General features: G+C 38.7%; 1 protein-coding gene across 5 annotated transcripts in view; it reads right to left on the bottom strand.

Moving 5' to 3' along the window:
- The window catches only part of LOC106054273 (slit homolog 2 protein-like), a 184,536-nt gene that overhangs the window by 50,922 nt on the left and 109,831 nt on the right, over positions 1-23,783 (bottom strand). For all 5 annotated transcript variants that reach the window (XM_056018313.1, XM_056018314.1, XM_056018312.1 and 2 more), the window contains exons 6-9: positions 22,658-22,729; positions 14,768-14,839; positions 11,484-11,555; positions 4,065-4,228 (exon numbers count right to left, since the gene is read on the bottom strand). In XM_056018313.1, coding sequence (XP_055874288.1) covers positions 4,065-4,228; positions 11,484-11,555; positions 14,768-14,839; positions 22,658-22,729 — 380 coding nt within the window. The remainder of the gene's footprint in view (positions 1-4,064; positions 4,229-11,483; positions 11,556-14,767; positions 14,840-22,657; positions 22,730-23,783) is intronic.

Genomic DNA, 23,783 nt, shown 5'->3' with positions numbered 1-23,783 from the left:
TAAGTAAAAGTCTAAGACTCCCAACCAGTGTGCAAGTCTCGTCACGAGAAACCTTTATGTACTGACGGATACGTCCTAATTCGCCATCTATATGTATTATCGAAATCGTATTATTATTTTCTATTGTAGAGTGGTTTCGAGTTGCAGGATTTGTGTCTAGACTCCTACGCTTTTCAAACTTCAAAATAAATCCACTAAATAGTATTAATAAATGCCAAAACGTGTCCTATTTGTCAAGAAAGAACTAGAGTTCTTGTAAATAAAATCAGGTCCAGGCCACAGCTAAGTCTTGCGATGTAGTAAACCCGGCCCTGTCGAAAAGTGAAATTTGGTTAGCCTGATAGGCGTGTTTTTAAATTACTGTAGCCCGACGGATGAAGAAATGAAGGTCAACTTGCTGGTATAAAGACAAAATACACATGATCAGCATGACAGTCTGAGTTCAAAACCTGTGTCTGTATTATCTCTGCTATTTCGACAGGAAGATGTTAGTTCGTAGTTCCTGTATGTAGATTGTAAGGTCAGAGGTTAAATGTAAGAAAGATAAATGGATCACTCTGATAAGGACCGCCCAAAAAATGCGAAGAAGCTGGAAGAGTGCTGGGCGCCGTGGTCACGTCCACGGATTGAATTTACCAATGGCGCCATGACCTTAGTTGTGTGCGAGTGTGTGTATGTGCGTGTGAGTAAGTACCTATTGAAGAGTTGCTCATAAAAAAAACAAACAGTCAGGTATGAAGGTGAAGGCCCTCACAGCTTACCGGAACCTGTCTCTACCTCATCTGTCTGTTGCCTTTTTTTTGGAGTCGTTTTTATCGACTGCCTTTAGTTGTACACTTTTTAGTTTATACTACGTCACACATTCTCTCTCTTTCTCTCTCTCTCTCTCTCTCTCTCTCTGAACCACTCGCTCTCTTTTGTCTTTGCTTAACCATCTCTGTCGTAGCCTCTCTCTCAAACACTTTTTTCTTTCTTTCTTTTGTTCTTTCTTTTCCCTTCTCTCTTTCTTTTTCTCTGTCCCTATTGCAACACAGCCTTCTCTTGTCCTTTCTCCCTCTCTTTCTTTCTTTTTTCTCTCTCTCTCCCTCTCTCTCTCTCTCACGCACACACACACTATCTCTCTCTCTCAAAGAGCAAGAAAGACAGAGAGAGAGAGAGAGAGAGAGACGAGCACACAACTGCCTGTCTCAAAGGATACCGTGCCCTGTAGTGAGTGTCGAAACGTCTAGCCGGTACTCACTATAAACGGACGAGGAACTAAGAGTCGTAAGTATTTTGAAAATGTTGATTATTGTCTGGGGGGGGGGAGAGGTCGACTGGCACCAGAGGTGTAACTGGACACTGCGGTCACTCATGATGGACTTGAAGAATTCCATTTCTTAAGTGGGGGGAGCGTAAGGGCTTTCACTGAACAATGTTTAGCGGGTACTGTATACGATACAAAAGAACAATATGTATTCTATATATTATCATACATTTTATGTTTCTGTACTTCGATGTCCAACCAATTAAATGCACTGCGTTGCCTATAAGACTTAACTCTTTCTCTCCATAATTATTTACCACATTCTAGTGGAATCAACGCTGGTATCGTCAGTTAGGAGAGAAAGAGTTAAGATCTACTAGCTTGAAGCGGAAATAGATGAGGACAGTGCACTATGTCTGTAGCATCTTGGTGGACTGGAGAATATGAACTTGAATGCCAAGTTAAGACATTTTTAATATGACCCCCCAAAAAATCACTTTACTAAATGAACATTGTGAGAATCTATCCGTGACACGTCAGTGAGTACATATACAAGATAGAGCTGGAAGAGGACATAAAGATACAAGATAGTACTAAAAGAGGACATACACGAGATAGAACTCAAAGAGGATATATACAAGATAGAACTCAAAGAGGACATATACAAAAATGAACTCAAAGAGGAGATACATAATATAGATTTCAAAAGAGGACATATACTAAATACATTTCAAAGAGGACATATACAAGATAGAATTCAAAGAGGACATATACAGGTTACAACTGAAAGAGGACATGTGCAAGATAGAACTGAAAGAGGACATATACAGCAAGATGGAAGTGAAAGAGTGCCAGTGGCGTAGCATTCATGGCGCGAAAGGGTTCAATGAACCCGGGCCCACGACCATTAGGGGTCCACAGCCTGTGGAGTATCAAAGGCGTTCATTGCACTTGGGCCCATGACTCTAATTGGGGGTCCACGTGAGAACTTACAGATGACACTAAAAGTCTTGATGTTCACGAATTAAAATTTCGACACAGCTGCTAATTATTCAATTTTCTCAAAGCTCAATTTATTTGTGTTTTTTTCTGTATTTAAAATGTGAGGTATGAAATCTTATTAGAGACTTTCGTCCATTGTTGAAGTATTAAAACTGTCACAACAGTTGTGATTCTAAAACTTTTGTATCCGAGCCAATAGATACTTTGAAATGTGTAAAACACTCCTTCAAGATTACAGTCTTTATCACATTGTTATGTTGTCTTTGTATTGTGTAAAAACAATGTTAATGTAATCATAAGAACAGAATTTAAAAAAAAAAAAGAAGATGATGAAATCTAAAAAAAAAAAAAAAAATAACATTAAATATTTTGCAAGAAAACTGAACATCAGAGTAAGTTACATATATACATTTAAAGTTAAAATGCTTCTTCTGTTACGATAAATGGCGAAACCAAATTGTGGAGTAGGTTTATAACAAAGATGTAGAAGATAGAAAGCTGTCAAAATTAATCACGGAATATTGTCATACTCTGACCAATGCTTAGTATTTGGTTCATAGTTCTTAAAGAAAGTTTACACCATTATATTTTTACAAAGACATAATCATGCCTGTGTATAGTTATAGTCGGAACGATGTCGCCCACACAGCAGTGCCCCCCTATCCACACTGCCGATCTATCCAAAGATATATACATGTATGTATATGGAACTCTGACCAATGCTTTGTATTTGGTTCATAGTTCTTAAAGAAAGCTATCACCATTATATTTATACAAAAATCTCTAAGCAGGTTTAATTTAAAATGGTTATGAATATTGAAATTTGGCAGGAAAACAAAGCCCCCGCAGATTCAAAACGAGATAACAGACCCGTTGGATAACGCAGTTCTGGCAAATATACCGAGGTCCAATCCGCACAGTTTTTCTGAGAGCACTCAAAAAATATATTAAGATTTGATCACATTAGCATTATTTTTTTTTAAAACAGTTTTGCGATCTCCGATGACGGAATACCCCGAAAAAAAAAAAGCAATTAGAGAGTCATGTGAGAGTCATGCGAGAGTCATGTGAGAGTCATTTCTAGGTTTTCGTTTTTGTGTGCTCCAGACGTCTGCAGAATTGGCTGAAGAACTGCTGCAAGTTAAGAATAATTCCCATTTATCCTTAATTAAACTGCGAGGCTAAAGCTATGATGGTACCTCCAATGAAAGTGGATAGTAGGGCCACAATGGTCTTCGAGTATTGCTTCATTAAAAGAAGCCGCTTGTGCTAACCACGACTTAAACTTGGTCTTAACTGATTCCGTAAGCTGTGTTCAAGACGTTGTAAATTTCCATGACTAGGAATGTGTTTTTTTTTTTGCTTCTAGAATCCAATAGGAAGAGCATAGCTTATAGTACACTCAAATACTTTTGACCACAAGGTGGTCATCAAGGAATGATTCGGATATTTTGATGTCCTAAAGCTGTTAACACGAATTACTTTGTGTTTCTCGAAGGAAAAAGAACGTCTGGAAACTGCAGCCCTAACAGGGAAATAAGAACTGCTTATTGTCGAGTACTAAATTGTAAGCGCAGTCAGCGTGGTAAATGTTGAAAAAAATGAGGAGTAAGTTCTACATAAAGCAGAAAGTAGAAAGAAGGTCTTTCGGTAAATATACCCATACATTCAGATGACTCAATCGTTCTGTCAAACTATACTTTCGTCTTATTTGGGGGACGGGGGCCCACCAAGATATTCTTGAACCCGGGCCCACGGATACCCTGCGACGCCACTGAAGAGGACACATACAAGATACATCTCAAAGAGGACTTACCATCACACTTGAAATCAATGTCCTGAAGCTCAGCTATCTCCGCGTTGCGCAGGTGTAGCGGCTGGTGGCACTCGGTAAACAATGCCAAAGTTGGATTTTTCCTCAACCACCTGGCGAACCACGCCATGTGACAGTCGCAGACTAGTTTGTTGTCGTTGATGCGCCTAAAAGAAGCAAAAAAAGGGAAACATTTATTGGAAGAAATTGCACACATCTAGTTTCAGGTACTTTCTACCCCATGTCTGTCCAAGGCACTTTTACAGATTTACTACCATTCCATTTCTATAACTGCCAGAGTAGTAACTCTTTGGATACCGGCACAGACTTTATATATATATATATATATATATATATATTATATGGCTCCTTTTGTCTCGAAAGGCAATGGATGCGCCCAAATGAGTCACTGGTTTTGGCTTAATCTTGAGACGGGGCAGAATCTGGTGTGGCTAATCAAGCCAATTCTAGAACGGCAGACTTTGCCACAATTCGTACATGTGTATGCCTCTGATTTAGGGCTAGCAGACAGGGCAGCTTTCTTTTTATCCCTCTTGATTAAAGCCGCTTCAATTCTTTTGTTCTCAGCAAGGGTTGTCCCAGCACGCACAGTCTGTCTCCATGCACTCCGGTCTTTGGCTATGTTTTCCCACTTACTTTCGCTGATGCCTGAGGCTCTCATGTCTCGCTTGCAGACATCTCTATATGTTAGTCTTGGGCGGCCCTTGGGTCTGACTCCTTCCACAAGCTCAGCATATAAGATATCTTTCGGGATTCTGCCATCTGGCATGCGGGTGACATGTCCGAGCCAGCGTAATCTTCTTTGTGTCAGGAGAGCATACATGCTGTTCATATTGGCCAATCTTAAAACTTCCTGATTGGAGACATGGTCCCTCCAAGAGATGCCCATTATGCGTCTCAGGCAGCGCAAGTGGAAACTATTCAATCTGTGCTCTTGGTACGTGTATGTTGACCAGCTCTCACTGCCATAAAGGAGAGTGCTCACAACACAGGCGTTGTAGACTAGGATTTTGGTCGCTGTGGTCAATTTACCATTTTCCCAGACGCGCTTGGAGAGTTTTGCCAATGCTGTGGTAGCTTTTCCTATCCTTTTTGTCAGCTCGATGTCTAAGTCTAGGTTACTGACAATTGTTGAACCCAAGTAGGTAAATTCCTGCACCACTGAAAGGGTGTGGTTCCCAATTTGTAGTATAGGTATTTCTGCGACGTCTTGTGCCAGGATTTCGGTCTTGGAGAGACTTATAGTAAGGCTAAACTCTTGACAAGCAGCTGCTAAGGCGTTCACTAGCTTCTGTAGACCTCCTTGTGAGTGAGATACGAGTGCCGCGTCATCGGCAAACAGCAGCTCCCTTATCAAGATACGACGCCTTTTCGTTTTGGCTTTAAGACGTGCCAGGTTAAAGAGCCTTCCATCGGATCTGCTATGGATGTATATTCCGTCTTCCAGGGATTTAAAAGCACTGGATAGTACGACTGAGAAGAAGATGCCAAATAGTGTAGGGGCCAGTACACATCCTTGTTTGACACCGCTCTTAATGGAGAATGGCCTGGAGGAAGAACTTTCAAACTGAACGGTGCCCTGCATATTTTCGTGAAAAGCTGACACTAGTTTTCTTAACTTATTTGGGCAGCCGATTCTCTCTAGTACAGCAAACAGACCGCTTCTGCTAACAAGGTCAAAGGCCTTGGTCAAATCAATAAATGCTATGAAGAGGGGCTGCTTTTGTTCTCTGCTCTTCTCCTGTAGCTGCCGAAGAGAGAAAATCATATCTGTTGTAGATCTACCTGCCCTAAAGCCACACTGCGACTCTGGATAAACACGATCTGCCAGGATCTGTAATCGCTTTAGTAATACTCTAGCAAAAGCCTTTCCGACTATGCTAAGCAGTGAGATGCCTCTGTAATTGTTACATATATATATGAGAATCACACATAACGTTTTCTATTGTTTCTATATATATATAAGAGAATCACACATAATTTTTTCTATTGTTAGGCTAGTGTCGTCGACAGCAAGACACGTGTTTATCTACATTAGACATTCTACTTCTTCTTTATCATCATTCTCATTTTTCATGTCGGAGGTTTCAGATCAGTAATCCTCTATCTGAGATGAACTGCGCTGTGGTTTCAGATCAGTCATCCTATATCTGAGATGAACCGTGCTGTGGTTTCCAGATCAGTCATCCTATATCTGAGATGAACTGCGCTGTGGTTTCAGATCAGTCATCCTATATCTGAGATGAACTTCGTTGTGGTTTCAGATCAGTAATCCTATATCTGAGATGAACTTCGCTGTGGTTTCAGATCAGTAATCCTATATCTGAGATGAACTTCGCTGTGGTTTCAGATCAGGAATCCTATATCTGAGATGAACTGCGCTGTGGTTTCAGATCAGTCATCCTCTATCTGAGATGAACTGCGCTGTGGTTTCAGATCAGTCATCCTATATCTGAGATGAACTTCGCTGTGGTTTCAGATCAGTAATCCTCTATCTGAGATGAACTTCGCTGTGGTTTCAGATCAGTCATCCTCTATCTGAGATGAACTGTGCTGTGGTTTCCAGATCAGGCAGTTCTCCGTATAGTTTTTGTTCTATCGGAGAGTTTTGGGACCAGAGACTTGTTCGGGCCTCTTGATATAGTTTGTAGCTTTGAAGGACATGGTCATCTTTCTCTGGCGATGCTCCAAAAGGGCAAGTTTCGCTAGTCCCGACTTTTAACTTTCTTATAAAATAACAGACGTTGCTTCAAAAAAAAAGATGATTACGTCCTGCGCGTCATGCATCTAGTTATGCAAGTTAACCAATGACTTAAATTCTACCAAGTCATTGGTTTTCCTGGCTGGCTCAGACAACCCATTTTATGCTCTAATAGCACTAGGGAAGTAAGAGCATTTGTACAAATTTGTCCTAGCATATGGGACGAGGAATGTACAATTGTCTTTGTGTCTTTCTGAGTATTTTATTGTTTTTTTTTTTTTATTTTTTTATATTTTTTTATTTAAAGATTACGGTTCAGTGGTTTAGTGGTTTATTTGTAGTTGTTACTGTACTTTTAAATTTTCTATCCTTAAGGCTTTCTAAATTTAGTGATTTTACTAAAGGTGTTACTCTAGTCAAATGTGAATATTCGTTAGTTATGTTCGGGCATTCAGCTTTCATTCTGTTGTGTACGGTTCTGAGAGTCGACCGAAAAAGCCTATGTGATCTGTTCAGAGATTATTTGGAAATTACTATAGGCTAATGTAAACAATTTCTTATTTAAATTATGTTTGTGTGTGTGTGTGTGTGTGTGTGGTTATTTAACACTATTACTTTACATCATGGGCGTAGCCAGGATTTTTTTCGGGGAGGGTTTTGGGGCCCCCCCCCAAGCCCCCCCACCCCCACGAACAAAAAAATATATTTATTTATATGTGTGTGTGTGTACATCATCTTTATTACATTCTGACCCTTCATTCTTTCGGAAGACGTTTATTGTGCCCTAGAATAGGTTCTTCCTGGAGTTAGTGAAAAAATTGTAGATTTCCCGCCTTAGCCAGCAAGGGTGTCTGGGGGAGCGCTAGGAGCTTCCCAATCGCGGGGCGGAGACCCGCCGCCAAACGCGATTTCTGGTATTGAAAGACAACAAAATGCATATTCTGAGGTATCTACAGTGTATTTTCCTGCTTTTAAAAAAGTTTTGTTTCAAAAAACTAATTTGCTATTCTTACTGACTTAGACCCTCCCGCGCCGTTCGGCGCATTTGCCGTCAAGCTGTTTCCATAAAAATCTGTCACTGGTAATGTCTGAAGCCTCTTCCCACCTGCTCTGAGGACCTCCATGAATGTGTGGCGCTAAGTTGTACTAGGATGTCATCGCAAATCTTTTTATGCGTAATTCATTTTGTTGGAGAACATGGCCCGCGAACCGTATGCGACGCTCTATCACAATCTTACTAAGGGGTCGACTCCCAGTTCGGCATAGGATTTTATTGATTTAGACCCGATCTCTATAACTGACTCCTAAAATCTGTCTTAGCCATCTTTGTTGAGCCACATTTAGTGTTTTTCAATTTCGGCAGATGACTATTCACTGCACTTTATTAAGGAGCCCCGCCACTAGTAGAAATGTGTAACTGTAGTTTGTTTTAGAATAATATTGAAGATAGAGGTTTTCCACCTCAAAACACTTTGTAGAGGAATTTTAAACTCAAAACCATCAGGAGGGGTTTTAAACTTTTAAAAAAGCCATATGTAGGAGAGGGGTTTAAACCTAAAACCCCAATACGGTACGCTCAAATAATTTTAGCGTTTAATTTGCTTTTTTTTATATTGAAGAGGTATTTTTTAGCATCAAACCCTTCAAGGGGGGGGGGGGGGGTTAAACTCAAAACCTCTTTTGGCAACGCTCGTAGCATTTTGAGTGCTTAATTTGCTTTTTTTTTCTTACACTGAAGATGTATTTTTTAGCTTCAAACCCCGCTGGCGTGGGGTTTAAACTCAAAACTCCTTTGGCTACGCTCATAGATTTTAGAGTGAGTAATTTGCTTTTTTTTATATAATGAAGAGGTATTTTTTAGCTTCAAACTCCACTAGACGGGAGTTTATAACTCAAAACCCCTTTGACTACACTCATAACATTTTGAGTGTATAATTTGCTTTGTTTTTATTATTAAAGAGGTATTTTTTACCTTCAAACCCCGCTGAAGGGGGGTTTAAACTCAAAACTGATTCAAAACCCATTAAGCTACGCTCATAACATTTTGAGTGCGTAATTAGCTTTTTTTTATATTGAAGAGGTATTTTTTTAAACTTCAAAACCCTGCTGAAGAGAGGTGGGGGGGGGGGGGTAAACTCAAAAAGCCTTTGGCTACGCTCATAGAATTTTGAGTGTGTAGTTTTTTTTTTTTTTTTATATTGAAGAGGGGTTTTATCGTAAATTGTGCTTTTGGAATTTGGGGATTGTCGTTTGCATTTTTTGTTGGTTTTGTTTTATAGAAGAGTGGGATTTAACTGCAAAAACCCCTGGTAGGGGGTTTTAAATTCAAACCCCCCTGGTAGGGGTTTTAAACTCAAACCCCCCTGGTAGGTGGTTTTAAACTCAAAACCCCCTGGTAGGGGGTTATAAACTCGACCCCCCTGGTAAGGGGTTTTAAACTCATAATCCCCTTGGTTGTGCTGGGGCAAGTGATGGTTTAGTATTAAAATCTCACCTAAAATAAACAAAATCAAAGCAAAAAATCAGTCACTAAATTCCGATCCCCCCCCCCATTTTATTTCGGGGGGGGGGTTTGAACCCCAAGAACTCCCCCTGGCTACGCCCATGCTTTACATACTATTTGTCTACCTTTGTTGTATTTAAATACACTTCCTTTTTTTTCAATTTACACGGAGTGAAAAAAAAAAGTACAGGTATTTCAGACTTTTATTTCTATTCTGTTGGTTGTTAGGTCCACTAATAACACGTGTAACAATGATCAGAGACTCTTTCACCTGACAGAACCTCCCATGTTTATCTACTCTACTTCAAGTGCTTCAGTCTAACCTCCCTGATGCAGTTCTGGTCCCTATATCTTCATATTCATTTCGTCTAGGCTTATGATATTATGGCGTGAGTTTGTAAAAGAGTCAGCAGTGGAGTCTCCTCAGCCTCGCAGAAGCTTGAGAATGTAAGCAAGCTTTAGTATTATTCGTCATAAAGATATCTCTTGAAGTTAACTTGTTCCCACTTAAATAGAGCAGTGAGATTCATAACAAACGAATATTCACATTTGACTAGAGTCTACAGTAAAACCTTTTAGTAAAATCAGTAAATTTAGAAAGCCTTCAGGACAGAAGACTCAAAAGTAAAGTAAACACTGAACCATAATCTTCAAATACAAATACAAAATCTAATAAAATACTCTGAAAGACACAAAGATAAAGGCACATTCCTCGTTCCATATGCTAGGACAAATTTGTACAAATACTCCTTCTTCCCTAGTGCTATTAGAGCATGGAATGGGTTGCCTGGGCTAGCCAGGAAAACCAGTGACTTGGCAGAATTTAAGTCATTGGTTAACATGCATGACTGAATGCATAACGCGTAGGACGTAATCATCCTCTTTTTTGAAGTAACGTCTGTATTATATAAGATAAGAAGAAATAAAAGGCTTCCTGAACAGTAGAAGACTTAACTGTTATGAATATTTTACATCCGTTGACATAAGAAATTGTAATTTGTTGAATGAATTTGTTTTCGACTATTAAGAAAAGGGCTGGGGGCGGGGAGTTCAATTTTGGGTTCAAAACCTTTAGGTTATCAGTTGTGCCGACAAGCAGACGACCTTCCCGCCACCCCCAATAAATGGAACAGTTTATATGACGTGAGAAACATGTGTACGTGGCGAACATCATTTAAACATCTGTCACAGTCTTATCACATGTAGGCGGTGACAGGTAACAAGCGTACACCGGACGCACGGCGAACATATTGACAACAGAAATAAATAACACCTTCTCAAACATTTAGTCACGAGCATTCTTCCCGCCCCTGACTACATTCTAACAGCGGCGGCGATTTTAGTAATTAGCGAGGGAGTCAACCTAATCACATTGTAAAGAAAGAAATAAAATATGTAAGAAACTATGTCTTTCTACAGCATTTCTGCGACATGCATTTATTCGACCTAGATGAAACTAATATGCTAAAACCATAAACATACAGAGGGCAATGGAGTTACGAGAGTTGATAAGAACGATAAATACAGTAGTGTTATGATTATGGTTCCAGTTGCTTCCCCTACTTTCTGAATAGAACAGGACAAAATTTTGAGATTATTTTATTTTTAAAGATTTTTTTACTTTAATATTTTTTTGCCGGAGCAATAAATTACTCGTCGGAAAGAAAACAAAATTTGCTAAATAATGATGTAACGATTTCATTTTAAAAGACAGAAACAAAAGAACAGACGAAAACTGTTAAGCAGCTCAGGTACCAAAGAAAAACAAAGAGAGTGTCAGACACTGCTTACAAAACAAAGAGAAAGTCACATATTGTAAACTTACAAAACAAAGAGAAAGATACAGATTGTAAACTTACGAAACAAAGAGAAAGACACAGATTGTAAACTTACAAAGCAAAGAGACATACACATTGTATACTTACGAAACAAAGAGAAAGATACAGATTGTATACTTACAAAGCAAAGAGAAAGACACAGATTGTAAACTTACAAAACAAAGAGAAGGACACAGATTGTAAACTTACAAAACAAAAAGAAAGATACAGATTGTATACTTACAAAACAAAGAGAAAGATACAGATTGTAAACTTACAAAGCAAAAAGAAAGATACAGATTGTATACTTACAAAACAAAGAGAAAGATACAGATTGTAAACTTACAAAGCAAAAAGAAAGATACAGATTGTAAACTTACAAAACACGGAGAAGCTTCATGTTTTCAAAGAGATTGGACGAGACTGACGTCATATTGTTATTACTCAGGGTCCTGGTGAAAAGAAAACAAAACAACAAAAAAAAAAATTAAAACATCTCATTGAGAGTATACATCAATGCAAAGTCCCTATCAATAGCACTGTACTGAAAAAGAATCAAAGAGAGGGCTAGGGTTAGCTCTATCTGCGCAAAAATATCCTAAGAACAAACAAAACATGGCGGCTGCACTTAAAACAATGAAAAACAATGAAAACAATGAAAAATTAGATTTATCTTATTATGTCTCTTAGCTTTTATTATTTATTTTTAAATAAACAAACTTCTACTCTTATTATGTAACTTAGCTTCATTATAACTTGCCTATAAACAAACCTCTACTGCCCCCCCCCCTTTTTTTTCTCATTTTATAATGGGAAGAATGGATGAGAAAGGGAGATAACATTCAATCAAAACGTGTGCTATTTGATAAGAGAACTCATTTCTGAAGAAATAATTACGTCTTAGAACAAAATAATGTATCGGCCCCCTCACCCCCCTTCCCATATAGTATCCTCGGCCGCGCCTTTGATTTCTTTGTTATTTCAATTAAACAACACTATAAATAACATGTCGTTCAGTGTTTGATCATTGTGTTAATTAAACCTCATTCTATAATGCCTGCCGTTCAATATCATCTAAAATCTAAACACATTTTGATCTGACCTTAAAGGCTACATAATCAATATATCGGATCTGTTACTATATTTAGGCCAAACATATTAATAATAATAATAATAATAATAATAATCTTTATTATCCGTAAGGAAATTTGTCTTACAATTTGTGCATTATACCAAACAAAAAACATTATAACTATAAGAAACCAAAGTGTACATTCACACCAGACGCACTCATAATTTACATGTGACAAAGTTTATACCAGATTGTTCTTATTTAATGATTTGATTGCCAGGGGAACAAAAGAGTGTTTGTGTCTGTTTGTCTTTGCTATCGGTGTCTTGTATCTCTTTTGTGATGGTAAAATCACAAAATCCTGACACAAAGGGTGATTCTTTATTTCGAGGATCTTGTTAGCTTTTTTATAGATGTTTGTCTCAAACAACTGCCCGAATGGGGTTTGTTTTTTGCCAATGATTTTGCCAGCAGCATTTAGGATTCTATTAAGTTTATTTTTATTTTTAATGCTCAGATTGCCATACCAGGCAGTGATATTGAAACTTAAAATATTGCAGATGTGAGCGTGATAAAACATAGCCAAGGCCTTTTCGCTAACATTAAACGAGGACAGTTTTCTTAGTAGTCGTAATCTTTGCTGCCCTTTTTTGCTGATATAATCAGTATTTGCAGTAAAATTTAGTTTATTGTCTAGGATAGTACCAAGGTATTTAAAGGTTTGCACAATTTCAATAGTCTCTCCAGCTACAGAAACAATATCATTTCCCTTCTTGTCCCTACGAAAATCGATAATCTCCCTTGATTTGATCCCTATTGTTCTCTCCCCTTACCCAAAGGTCTTGCCTTTAGTAAGCTCTGCACCAGACCAACTTCTTCACTGTGCACCATCGCCTCGAGGTGTTGGGACTTTGCGCCCTGTTTACATAACACCCTCGACACGACTCGATGCCAATATTTACCCTCTGAATCTATCATCACGCGCTAAGACCCCTCGATGCTTGGTCGCGCGAGATTGGGATAGCAGGAGCTCTTCAACGAATTCTGGCAGTGTCCTCTCACGTCTGCTGGGTCTATTTCCGTAACCTGCAAGTTCTGCGCGCGCTTTCACTTAGCATTTTAAACCCGTAGGAATGTCTGTGTCTTGACAACCTGGTAGGTAGTGATTTTGATCAAAGGCGAGATTGTTGAATGGTGTAGGGAAAAAAAACGTACCAGATCTCCCCGGCTCAGTGTTATCAAGTTATTTGACCTTTGTAAATCAACAACTAGTGTAATAGGCGTAATGAACTGCATCTAATAGGGCAGAATAAAAACTGAAAGACATGTTTAACTATATAAAAGGTGAAGGTACACCTTTCAGATCTTGCGATCTATTGGGAGCAGATGATGCAGAGCTCAATTGTTTCTATGGCTGGCGGTTAACGAGGTGGTCAAGTGGCCAGCACAATGACCAACCGCCTTAATTTTAACGAACGCCTTTATTTTCCTAACGTATGTTAGAATGGGTACCCTAAAATTAAAACACTTAACCACTGAGCCATTCTCGTTTAACTAAATACGCGTATTAAATAGACAGCGGATAATAGATTTGTAAAACGAGCGAAATAGAAAAACAACTACAACAAAATTTAGATCGCAAACCTTTTATTAAGATTGTATCGATTAGTTTGGATCAGCCATGTAATTAAATGTGTAATAGATCTAGGCTAACAACAATAAATCAGTACGATAATAAATAGTTTTACCAATTTTTTTTTGCACAATCTCATGCTTTTAGCTTTCTCAATACGCTATGATCCTATCACTCATCTGGACCAGTTGGAAGGGGTAGGGGAAAAAGAAGGGGGTATCTGGGTGGTCACTTTTTAAATGTATTTATTATTTTTTTTTAAAGTGAGCGACCTGAATTCGAACTCTAAGGCTAAGGCCTCCTCGAGCCAATGTGCCAGGGAGATGGTTAAGAAAATAGGTTTTATAGTTATTTATAGTTATTTACATTTTTCTTCTGGATACAATAAAGGGAACTAATTCTACTTATACCACTTTATCAGTGAAGATAAATGTATTTTCTTTTGTTTGTTTGTTTTACATGTTTCGGATGTTCCTTCAGAGTTGAAGATAGTTTACTTCCTAGTCCAAACCTCCCGCAGGACGACGGGGGATGGGAGCGGGCAGGGTTTGAACCCTCGACCGTCGATAAATCCGAACGACAATCCAGCGCGCAAACCGCACGACCAGATACCAAACACAATAATTAATTACCAATAGTTAATTAACAAATTGTTTTTAAAATTGATTCTTGTCTTGTCCGATAAAAGAAATAATTATGCAAAATTTCAGTTTGATCCGATATTGGGTGTGGGAGAAATAACGTGTACACACTTTTTACCAGACAGAGAGACAGAGCTAATATAAGCTTTGCAAAAAGTAGCCCAGCTCTGTTATAAACATTTTTTCTCTTTTTTTTATGTTATCAAAAATTTTGTTCTCGTCGACATTAATTGTACAAAAATAAATTCAGATTTAATACTAACTTACCTAACTTATTGTAACTAACCAACCAATCAGTGGCATGCATGTTATACTTACAAAATCTCCATGTTTTTCAAATGTCGGATTGCCGCGTCTGATATGCAAACAATTTGATTGTGATCTAATTGTCTGGGGAAAAAAATCAAACAAATATTTACACAAAACAAAAACGCACTACGCATGTAATAAGTATATTTACCTAACCAATTTGATCGCACAATACCCAAAAGTGAGCACAAGTCCTTATAGTCGAGGATTTTCATGATAAATATAAAACATGGTGATCTACGCTTTGATTAGTTTTGGATCATTTGGATCCAGTTTACGTTATTTAAGCAATGAAGTACAGTAACAAAGAAGAGAAAGCGATATAGAGACATGGGGGCGATGTAAGGTAACCAAAAAAACAAAACAAAAAAAAACAAAAAAAAAATTAAGAAAATAAAAATAGTAAAAACTAGAGATTTTGAAACTTGATCCAGTAAACGATGGAACGTCATCTTAAGAGAGCACTTTATGCTACAAGCGAAAAATATTTTGAAATGTGATTTTAAAGTGTTAAAAAGCAACAAGAACAATAATAATCATACAATTTCTAACAAAATACATAGCCTATCAATACGTCAATATTCTCTGTACCGAAATACCAATATAGCTCGCTGTTCGCTATAGACTCCGGTGACTCCATTTCTGAAAACCCCACCATAAATATTTCTACAATGCGTTTAAATCTCACATTGTGCTATTTGTGTAATTTTTATCAATTATCACAGAGCTCTTTGATTCCTAAAGTCATGTTATGTCTCCCTCCATTGTCTTAAACAAGCGCCCCCCAGCCCAACCCGACACTATGAGATAATGACGTGCTGAGAATTGTTGTCTGTTTGGTAAAACTCACCAGGAGGGGGATAAGCCAGGTCATTGGCCCTGTCCATCAAGCTTACAATGATGTCCTCATTATGGAGAAGTTAAAAAAAAAACGCGTTTTGGACTTATCGCTCGACATGTCCGGCGATTAGAACTCACTTGAACTCAATGTGTGCCCCCCTGGGTTTATCGCGCATCCAATCCACACTTACGCCTGTGTTTACATAAACGTCGTGACGGACTCTATTATATCACTTGAAAACTAACAGTAGACAAGTACAGTTTTGTGTAGTCATTGCTGATTGGGATCCATTGGGGTAGTAGCGATTGGTGGACACTTGTAACATAAACTAAAAGAAAATGTCACTGTCAAGACTCCTTTCTTCTCTAACATACGCATGTGTACTCCAATGCTGATTACTAAATGTACCAAGTCCTGGGCAATACCACAACGACACTTACAACGACAGAACAAAGATTCAGAATGCCAATTCACAGACATATAACATGTTTATTACATAGTCTGTACTATAATACAGAATCAGTTCAGACAATCGAAATATCCAGTATCAACTAAAAAATATAACAGCTGAATATTCCATAGACTGAATAGTGACAACACAGAAAAATAATTATTAGAGTCTACACTTCGACTATATCTATATCCAAAAGTCCAACTGTCCTGGCTGATTGGGATCTATTGGGGTAGTAGCGATTGGTGGACACTAGTAACATAAACTAAAAGAAAATATCACCTTTAAAGAGTTCTTTCTACTCACACAAACAATATATCTCACATACACAGTCAGACACACACACACAAAATATATCCCAGATACACAGTCAGTGGAACACATAAATAATATATCCCACACATACAGTCAGTGAAACACACACATGATATATTCCAGGTAATCACACACACACACACAATAGTCCAGGTATATGGTCCCACAAGTGCTACAATACACCATATTTCATACAAATAAATAAATAAATATAAGATTGAATCTTGATAGTCCGACGTTTAGGGGACCAAGGCAGTGTCGGAGAACCGAGAACATCCAATGACCAAAGTGAAGCTGTTCTTCAAAGAATTTAAACCATAGATGTCAAGAAAGTTGTATTTACAGTGCAATACCATCTTCTCATGGACTCACACTTTCAATAATATAAAATAAACAATAGATGAACATGGAAAAATTATTCATCTTAAGACCAAAAACAAAACATAATTTCAGCTTTCAAGTACTCAACTAAATTACAAATTGTAAACCTACGCACATTTTAAAAATATCCGTACTACTGTATACATTCAGTTGACCTTAACATCATCTGCCCTAAAGATCGCAAAGTCTAAGACTTTTACTGTATATATTGATTACATATATTTACGTTGGCGCTGCGTCGTATTACTGTGTATGTCAGTTTATGAGGTGTCGGATAATCAAGTCAAATGTTGTATTTTTTTAAGTTCCCCTTTCAGACTTTGCGACTATATGTCATCTGTTTCTGTGGCCCACGATTAACGAGGGTGTCATAAATGACTGCTTTTGCTTTTCCCCATTAGAGTTGAGTGGACTCTGAAGCGCCCTAAAGATCCCAATATTTAAAAAAATCCTAGTTTTTACCAGGATTCGAACCCGGGACCCCTCGGTACGGAAGCCAAGCACTTTATATCCTTCTATTATATCATTATACATTATTCCCTTTGTAAATCAGGAAGGGCTGTCTGGGGAATAAGAGCATAGTTCTGTCTCCAAAACCTTCTTTGAAAAAGTTATCTTAGCTGACTTTAAGAGACTCAATTGTATTAGTACAGTAAAGACAAATACTGTTACCGAGACCCATGTGTTATGGAGCGTGTGTGTGTGTTTCTATGGTGACGGTTGGAAGAGGTTAGCGAATCTTTGTGAATGATGCAACATAGATAGCATAGTCGTCATTTGGTCTTAGTTAGGGGAGACGACTCCAAAACCAGAGACGGAACGCTTATGTTATCGTTGTGAGTTAGATTTTGTTGACAATGCCATTTATATTATCACTACAGTCTGCTACATTTACTTGCCTCATATCAAGTTGATTTTGTCTATATTTTATTAATAAAAGTTATATTTAATTTTGTTGACAAAAGAAGTTACTCAAGTTATTTCAATTTTTATCAAATAAAGATAAATTACACCTACCAGCAGTTTAGTTGTCTACCAGCAGTCTGGTGCTACAAGTCAACGGCCGTCAGCAGCGCCATGTTTATATTAAAATTAACTTACAACAATCCTTATCTTATCTTATATAATACAGACGTTACTTCAAAAAAGAAGATGAAAACTTCCTAGGCGTAATGCATTCAGTCATGCATGTTAACCAATGACTTAAATTCTGCCAAGTCACTGGTTTTCCTGGCTAGCTCAGGCAACCCATTCCATGCTCTAATAGCACTAGGGAAGAAGGAGCATTTGTACAAATTTGTCCTAGCATATGGGACGAGGAATGTGCCTTTATCTTTGTGTCTTTCTGAGTATTTTATTAGATTTTGTTTTTTGTATTTGAAGATTATGGTTCAGTGTTTTATGCATAATTGCTACTTTACTTTTAAATCTTCTATCCTGAAGGCTTTCTAAATTTAGTGATTTTACCAAAGGTGTTACTCTAGTCCAGCCAGACACAGATGTGTGCGTGTTTGGGGTGTGAAAACGTCTGAAGGGAGGACAACTTAAAATTTTTGAATACCATTAGGCCTACGTCTCAGACTTTTGACAAAGTAATTTGAAATTGGGAGTCTTTGCAATACGGAGACTTTGTATTTCTATTATCACTGAATTCGGGAAGATATAGAAATATGTATTGCGCAGACATCAAGACGTTGGTGCCAAAAAAAAAAAAGGTCTTGAGAAAAAAGGGCGGAAAGGGGGTGGGGCAAGAGGGCGACAGAGAAACAACATAATGGCGTGAAACATAAACAAAAGCACACTCATGCTTTTAGACAGAGGGCGCCATTAGCAGCCTTGATTTCTCTGCCTAATTGTTGTTGTTCCGATTGCTAATCATGATAAGACGCGAGATGTGACGTTTACCTGGCCAATATGTACTGGCGTGATTGACTCACTGGCAGCCCACTCTAAACAATCCACACACACACAGACACGCGATGGAACAAAAATACTTATGACTAATTAAAGTTGTATTTTCTTTAGTTGCATTATTTTTTTTTCTGGAAGTCAAAAGAGGGGAGGAGGCTATTTTATTGACATGATTTCCGGAGGTGTATTGGATGTACCTCAGTGAGAGTCCATGTAGGGTAGAACTCATTGGCGTGGCTATGGTGGCGAGACGGGGAGAATTGAAAAAAATTGCCCTCCAATGAGTGTTCGAAATTTTATTTTTACATTAAATATTATGCCATTATCTCATGTCATGATGTCGAATGTCAAAATGTAGGGGCCCCTAACGAGGGCAAGCCCCACTGGCCCCCAAATGATGGCTAATCCCTAGCTACGCCATTTACGACACATGACATAAGGTAACGCTTTTACCCAGGAGTGAGAGATGTCTCTTCACCTACCCCTCTGTCCGAAAGTACCACATAAAGCAGTGGCGTAACTAGGGTGGGGGAGGGGGGGGTTCCAAATTAGAAAATTCCCCCGGGCCTCCACTTCAGAGGGGCCCTTAAATGAGTGTCCGAAATTAGTTTTTACGTTAAATATTAAATATTACGCCATTATCTCATGTCAGGATATCGAAATTCCAAATGCAGGGTTCCTTTAAGAGGTCTTACTTTCTGCTTCATATTATAGATTTTATAGATAAAATGTTGTCATCGTCTTTTCTAGATTAACAGATGCTAAAAAATCTGGCTATAGTGCTGAGTGAATTGGCTTCCTTATTTGGCCAGGCCAAAACAGTTGTACATAAACTGAGATTAGTAAATCAAAGAAAGGAAGTTAGCCTAGCTCTGTGACGTGTTACATGTTAATGAAAGTCCAGACACGAACTCAGGGCAGACGAGATCACTTTTCCCTCCTTTTTTTTTCTTTTTCCCAAAACTAACAGGAGGGACAAGGCAGGCTTTGTCACGTAGAGTTTGTTCTGTGAAACAAAACTTACTCTAATGACACTGTGGCTAAAAGAGAATACAAATAGCAGCTCATTGTCTAATGGGAACTCCAAATAGTAAGTCCATTTCTTAAAGGAACTCCAAATAGTAAGTCTATTTCTTAAAGGAACTCCAAATAGTAAGTCAATTTCTTAAGGGAACTCCAAATAGCAATTTATTGTCTATAGAAACTCCAAATAGTAAGTCAGTTTTTTAAAGTAACTCCAAAGTCCAAATAGTAAGTCAATTTCTAAAGTGAACTCCACATAGTAAGTCTATTTCTTAAAGCAACTCCAAATAGCAATTTCCTAGAAAAAGTCCAAATTGTAAGTCTACTTCTAAAGGGAGCTCCAAATAGTAAGTCTATTTCTTAAAGGAACTCCAAATAGTATTTAACTAGTAATAGTCTACTGACAAGTGGTCGTTTAAAAGAAAAGTCGTACAAGGAAATGATTGGCTGAAAACTCCTAAAGACACTGGACCTTAGCCAAACAAAAAATTTAAGTTAGAGACATACTACTCTCCTAAATGTTTAAATTTGAGACCCATGTGTACGAAATGATTATGGTGCTAGCACGATGACTAGAGCGTCGATATGTATTGAAATAGAAATAAAAGAAAAACTGTTTCATGTTAGTTTGAACTGATTAGGTCATGACCTAATTATGTACTTTTTATCTGGCCATGAAGGTCAAACAATTTGGACTTTGGTAAATTACTTTAACTCATCAAGCCATCTGTTTTTTTAAACCTTATATCAACTCACTATGTTTGTCTGTCTGTCTGGTAAAAAGTTTAAACAGGGAGGGGAGAATTTGAAAATTCCCCCAGGCCCCCACTAGAAGGCCAATGAGTGTTCAAAAATGTTTTTGACATTAAATATTATTTTTTACGCAATATGCAGGGGCCCCCAAAGAGGTCAAGCCCCCGGGCCCCCAAATAATGGCGAATTCCTAGCTACGCCACTGGCCTGAGCACAGACCTATGTTTTGGCAACGAGCTATTGGTATCCACTGACCACAGGTTTCCACGTCACTGGTCTGTGTTTAGGCCTACGATTGGTCTCGCTATGAATCATTGCAATTGGGGTTGTGCTTGTGTATAATACACAATGTGTTCTGACAAAAATTAAAAGTTCGATTTATCACTGCCCCCGAGTTCCGGAGTTTTCTTTCTCAAACATGCTTCACATTCATGAGAGGCACAAATACGTCGATCAAAGTGACATTCTCGCTCTATGTGACATTGGCAGACCACCTGTACTGCCACTTCAAAATTAGCCCCCCTTCCCCCAACGAGCCGCCACTGTTTGTTAGACGAGGTAAGTTTTTGGTAGTTTAACTCTCCCGATCTCCAAGTATTTCGACTCAGGTGGTGGCCACTTATGTAAGTACGTGATGAGGTTAGACTTCAAGAACATACACACACACACATGTGTCCAAGCAAACACACACTCGTTGTTAGTACCTACATAGTTCCATAAAGCAAACATGACCCCCCCCCCCACCTTCCACGTCATAAATGTGATTCTTGCAGGGCTAAGCAGCGACTTAGAACCGGCTCAGGAGAGATAAGAATCACACGGTCGTCCAGTGGCCACGTCTCATCTAAAGAAGTTTATTGCTTCCACGGGCCACTAAATTAGAAAACAACATACAGGGCTGAGTCTGCCGTGTTGTAAAGGCCTTGGTAAAAGGTTAGACCCCATACATCGTCGAGCGCCCCAGTACAAGGCTTTGTGGCGTTGTAACCGCGCCAACGGTAGGTGCCGACTAATTTATGGCGTTGGTTTAGTAGGGCGGCGCAAAGGGACACAACTTCCAGCACGGTAAATACAGTCCCTGACACAGCTAAGATACATTGGTGAAGTAGATTATCTACCCTTAGACGTCAGCTACTTCCTCTCCAACAATAAAATTCACCAGGAAAGCTTCTCGTCTGCTTAAGGATGGTCACCTTATGGCACGCTAGACATCTTTATACATTTTTTGTTTGTTTGTGTAATTTATGTGAAGGATTTACATAACAATTTTGATTAAAAACAAAAAAAGACAAATGATATAAACTTTGTATTACGCCAAAAATTTAAAAAATTGAAACTTTTTTTTAAAGAAAAAAAATCTTTAAATTACTTATAGAGTAATTATTTTTCTCTACATCACAAATGCAAATCAAATTTATTTTTTTTTAAAAAGGCAATTATTACCATGTCATACCCCTCGAAAATGGGTTTGGTTTAGCGAATCTATAGATCTACTAAACTTGATAAAATTCCAATAATAGTAAAATAGGTCTTTAGATCTAGAAAAAAAAATACGATACGTCAGTTTGGATAAACCAGAAGGAGAATCCCCGATTGTCACAAATTATAAATGCCAGGATATTTCTCGAGTCCTAAGACGAAACAGTGATCAGAACCCAGCCTCAAGTGTTGTTGTTTGGTTGGTTGAACCACTGTTTAGTCTGACTTCAATTTAAATCGAACTTTGAACTACAGAAAGATTTAGCCTACAATCTACCCGGGAGCCATGTAGAACACAACGCTACACTGAACAGTTCTACATTTTCTTTGCTGACGGCATTTCATTCTCAAGCAATCCAGTCAAATTTTCTTTACGAGGTTTGTTTTGTCTGAGCCCCTTTCCAGGAACTGCCATTATTGCATTCTTCCCTGCTGTGAAATAATGGGGAAATAACTTTTATTTTAGTAATTTTGATTATATGAGTGATTCCCCTTTAGTACTTCATATAAGGGCATGTAGCCCGTGTTTAGTTGCCACTTGCTCCTGAGTTACCAGCTTGACCACTGGACTTGTGTTTGTAAATTGTATTTTTTTCTGTTAGTGGTCGTGTGTCTTGGGGTACTCGGGTGACGTGTGCCCTGCTCTGGCGATCTTTTGGCCAAGTATATCTTTAGTCATTGTAGTATTTTATATAATGTATTAATTAGTAGAGATAGCCACACAGATACACAAGTCTGTACTTACAGGTTTTTCAGCAAAGTGGAACTCTTCAATGTTTTCTTGCCGATATACTGGATGTTGTTGTAACTGAGATCTCTGGGGAAGAGGCAGGAGTTAGTTTATCATCAAACATATCATGAGGTTTTTGAGAAGTTCTTATAGAAATAGCAAGAGTATAGTTCTAGGACAGGGGTTCTCAACCCGTGGATCGCGACCCCCTTGGGGGTCGATTGACGATTTGTCAGGGGTCGCCTGAGACCATTGAAAATATGGATAGTTATTTATTCTTCTATTGCTGTGTGTGTGTGGGGGGGGGGGGTCGCGGCAGAGTGGGGGTTTTTAAAAGGGGTCGCCGAGCTTAAAAGTTTGAGAACCGCTGTGCTAGGACAAAGTAAAACACTCGAAGCAACATCGCCAAAAGATGACAACATTTTAAATTGAGCTATTTAATTTTAATGGTATTTTTCAGACAATGATTTGATGATGAGCGATTGTCTTCGAGTCCATAGAAGACCACCGCATCCCTAAACGACTCTTGTATGGCCAACTAAGCGAAGGAAAGCGCTCGCAAGGTGGTCAAAGAAAGCGCTTCAGGGACACCTTCAAAGCTTCTCTGAAGGCGTTCAGCATAGACCCAGCCACCTGGGAGACAGAGGAACATGACAGAGCATCATGGCGTCGCGCTGTGAAAACTGGCGCACAGGCTGATGACGAAAAAGGAACAACGCTGGCAGAAGAAAAACGCCAGAGAAGAAAAGCAAGGCAAACGACACTAGTTCCAGCTGGAATAACCTGCCCAGTCTGTGGCCGAACATTCCGGGCACACATAGGTCTCACCAGCCACACGAGGAGGCATAAAACCCCAGCGCAAAGCCCTCAACCCCCCTGGATGACAAAGTGGTCATCATCGAACCACGATGGACGAACAATATATACATTTAGTATGAGAGCAGCATCTCACACGACTACACAGACCAAGTTGCATATTTTGACCCAAAGCTGACAAAGCTGTTTGTTTTACGGGTGTGGGGGGGTCTGTAAGTTCTCTTTTTGCCATCTGCGTCTGTCTTCGGTAAGGGTTTTCTTTAATGTGTATCCATTGACCTTTGCAAGAGTTCTCCGAGTCTTTCGGCGGTCAGTAATATAGGGA

This window comes from Biomphalaria glabrata, chromosome 1 (genome assembly GCF_947242115.1).
Source record: "Biomphalaria glabrata chromosome 1, xgBioGlab47.1, whole genome shotgun sequence".
Lineage (NCBI taxonomy): Eukaryota > Metazoa > Mollusca > Gastropoda > Planorbidae > Biomphalaria > Biomphalaria glabrata.
Note: the sequence above shows the minus strand (reverse complement) of the source record. Positions and strands in the feature narration are given on the sequence as shown.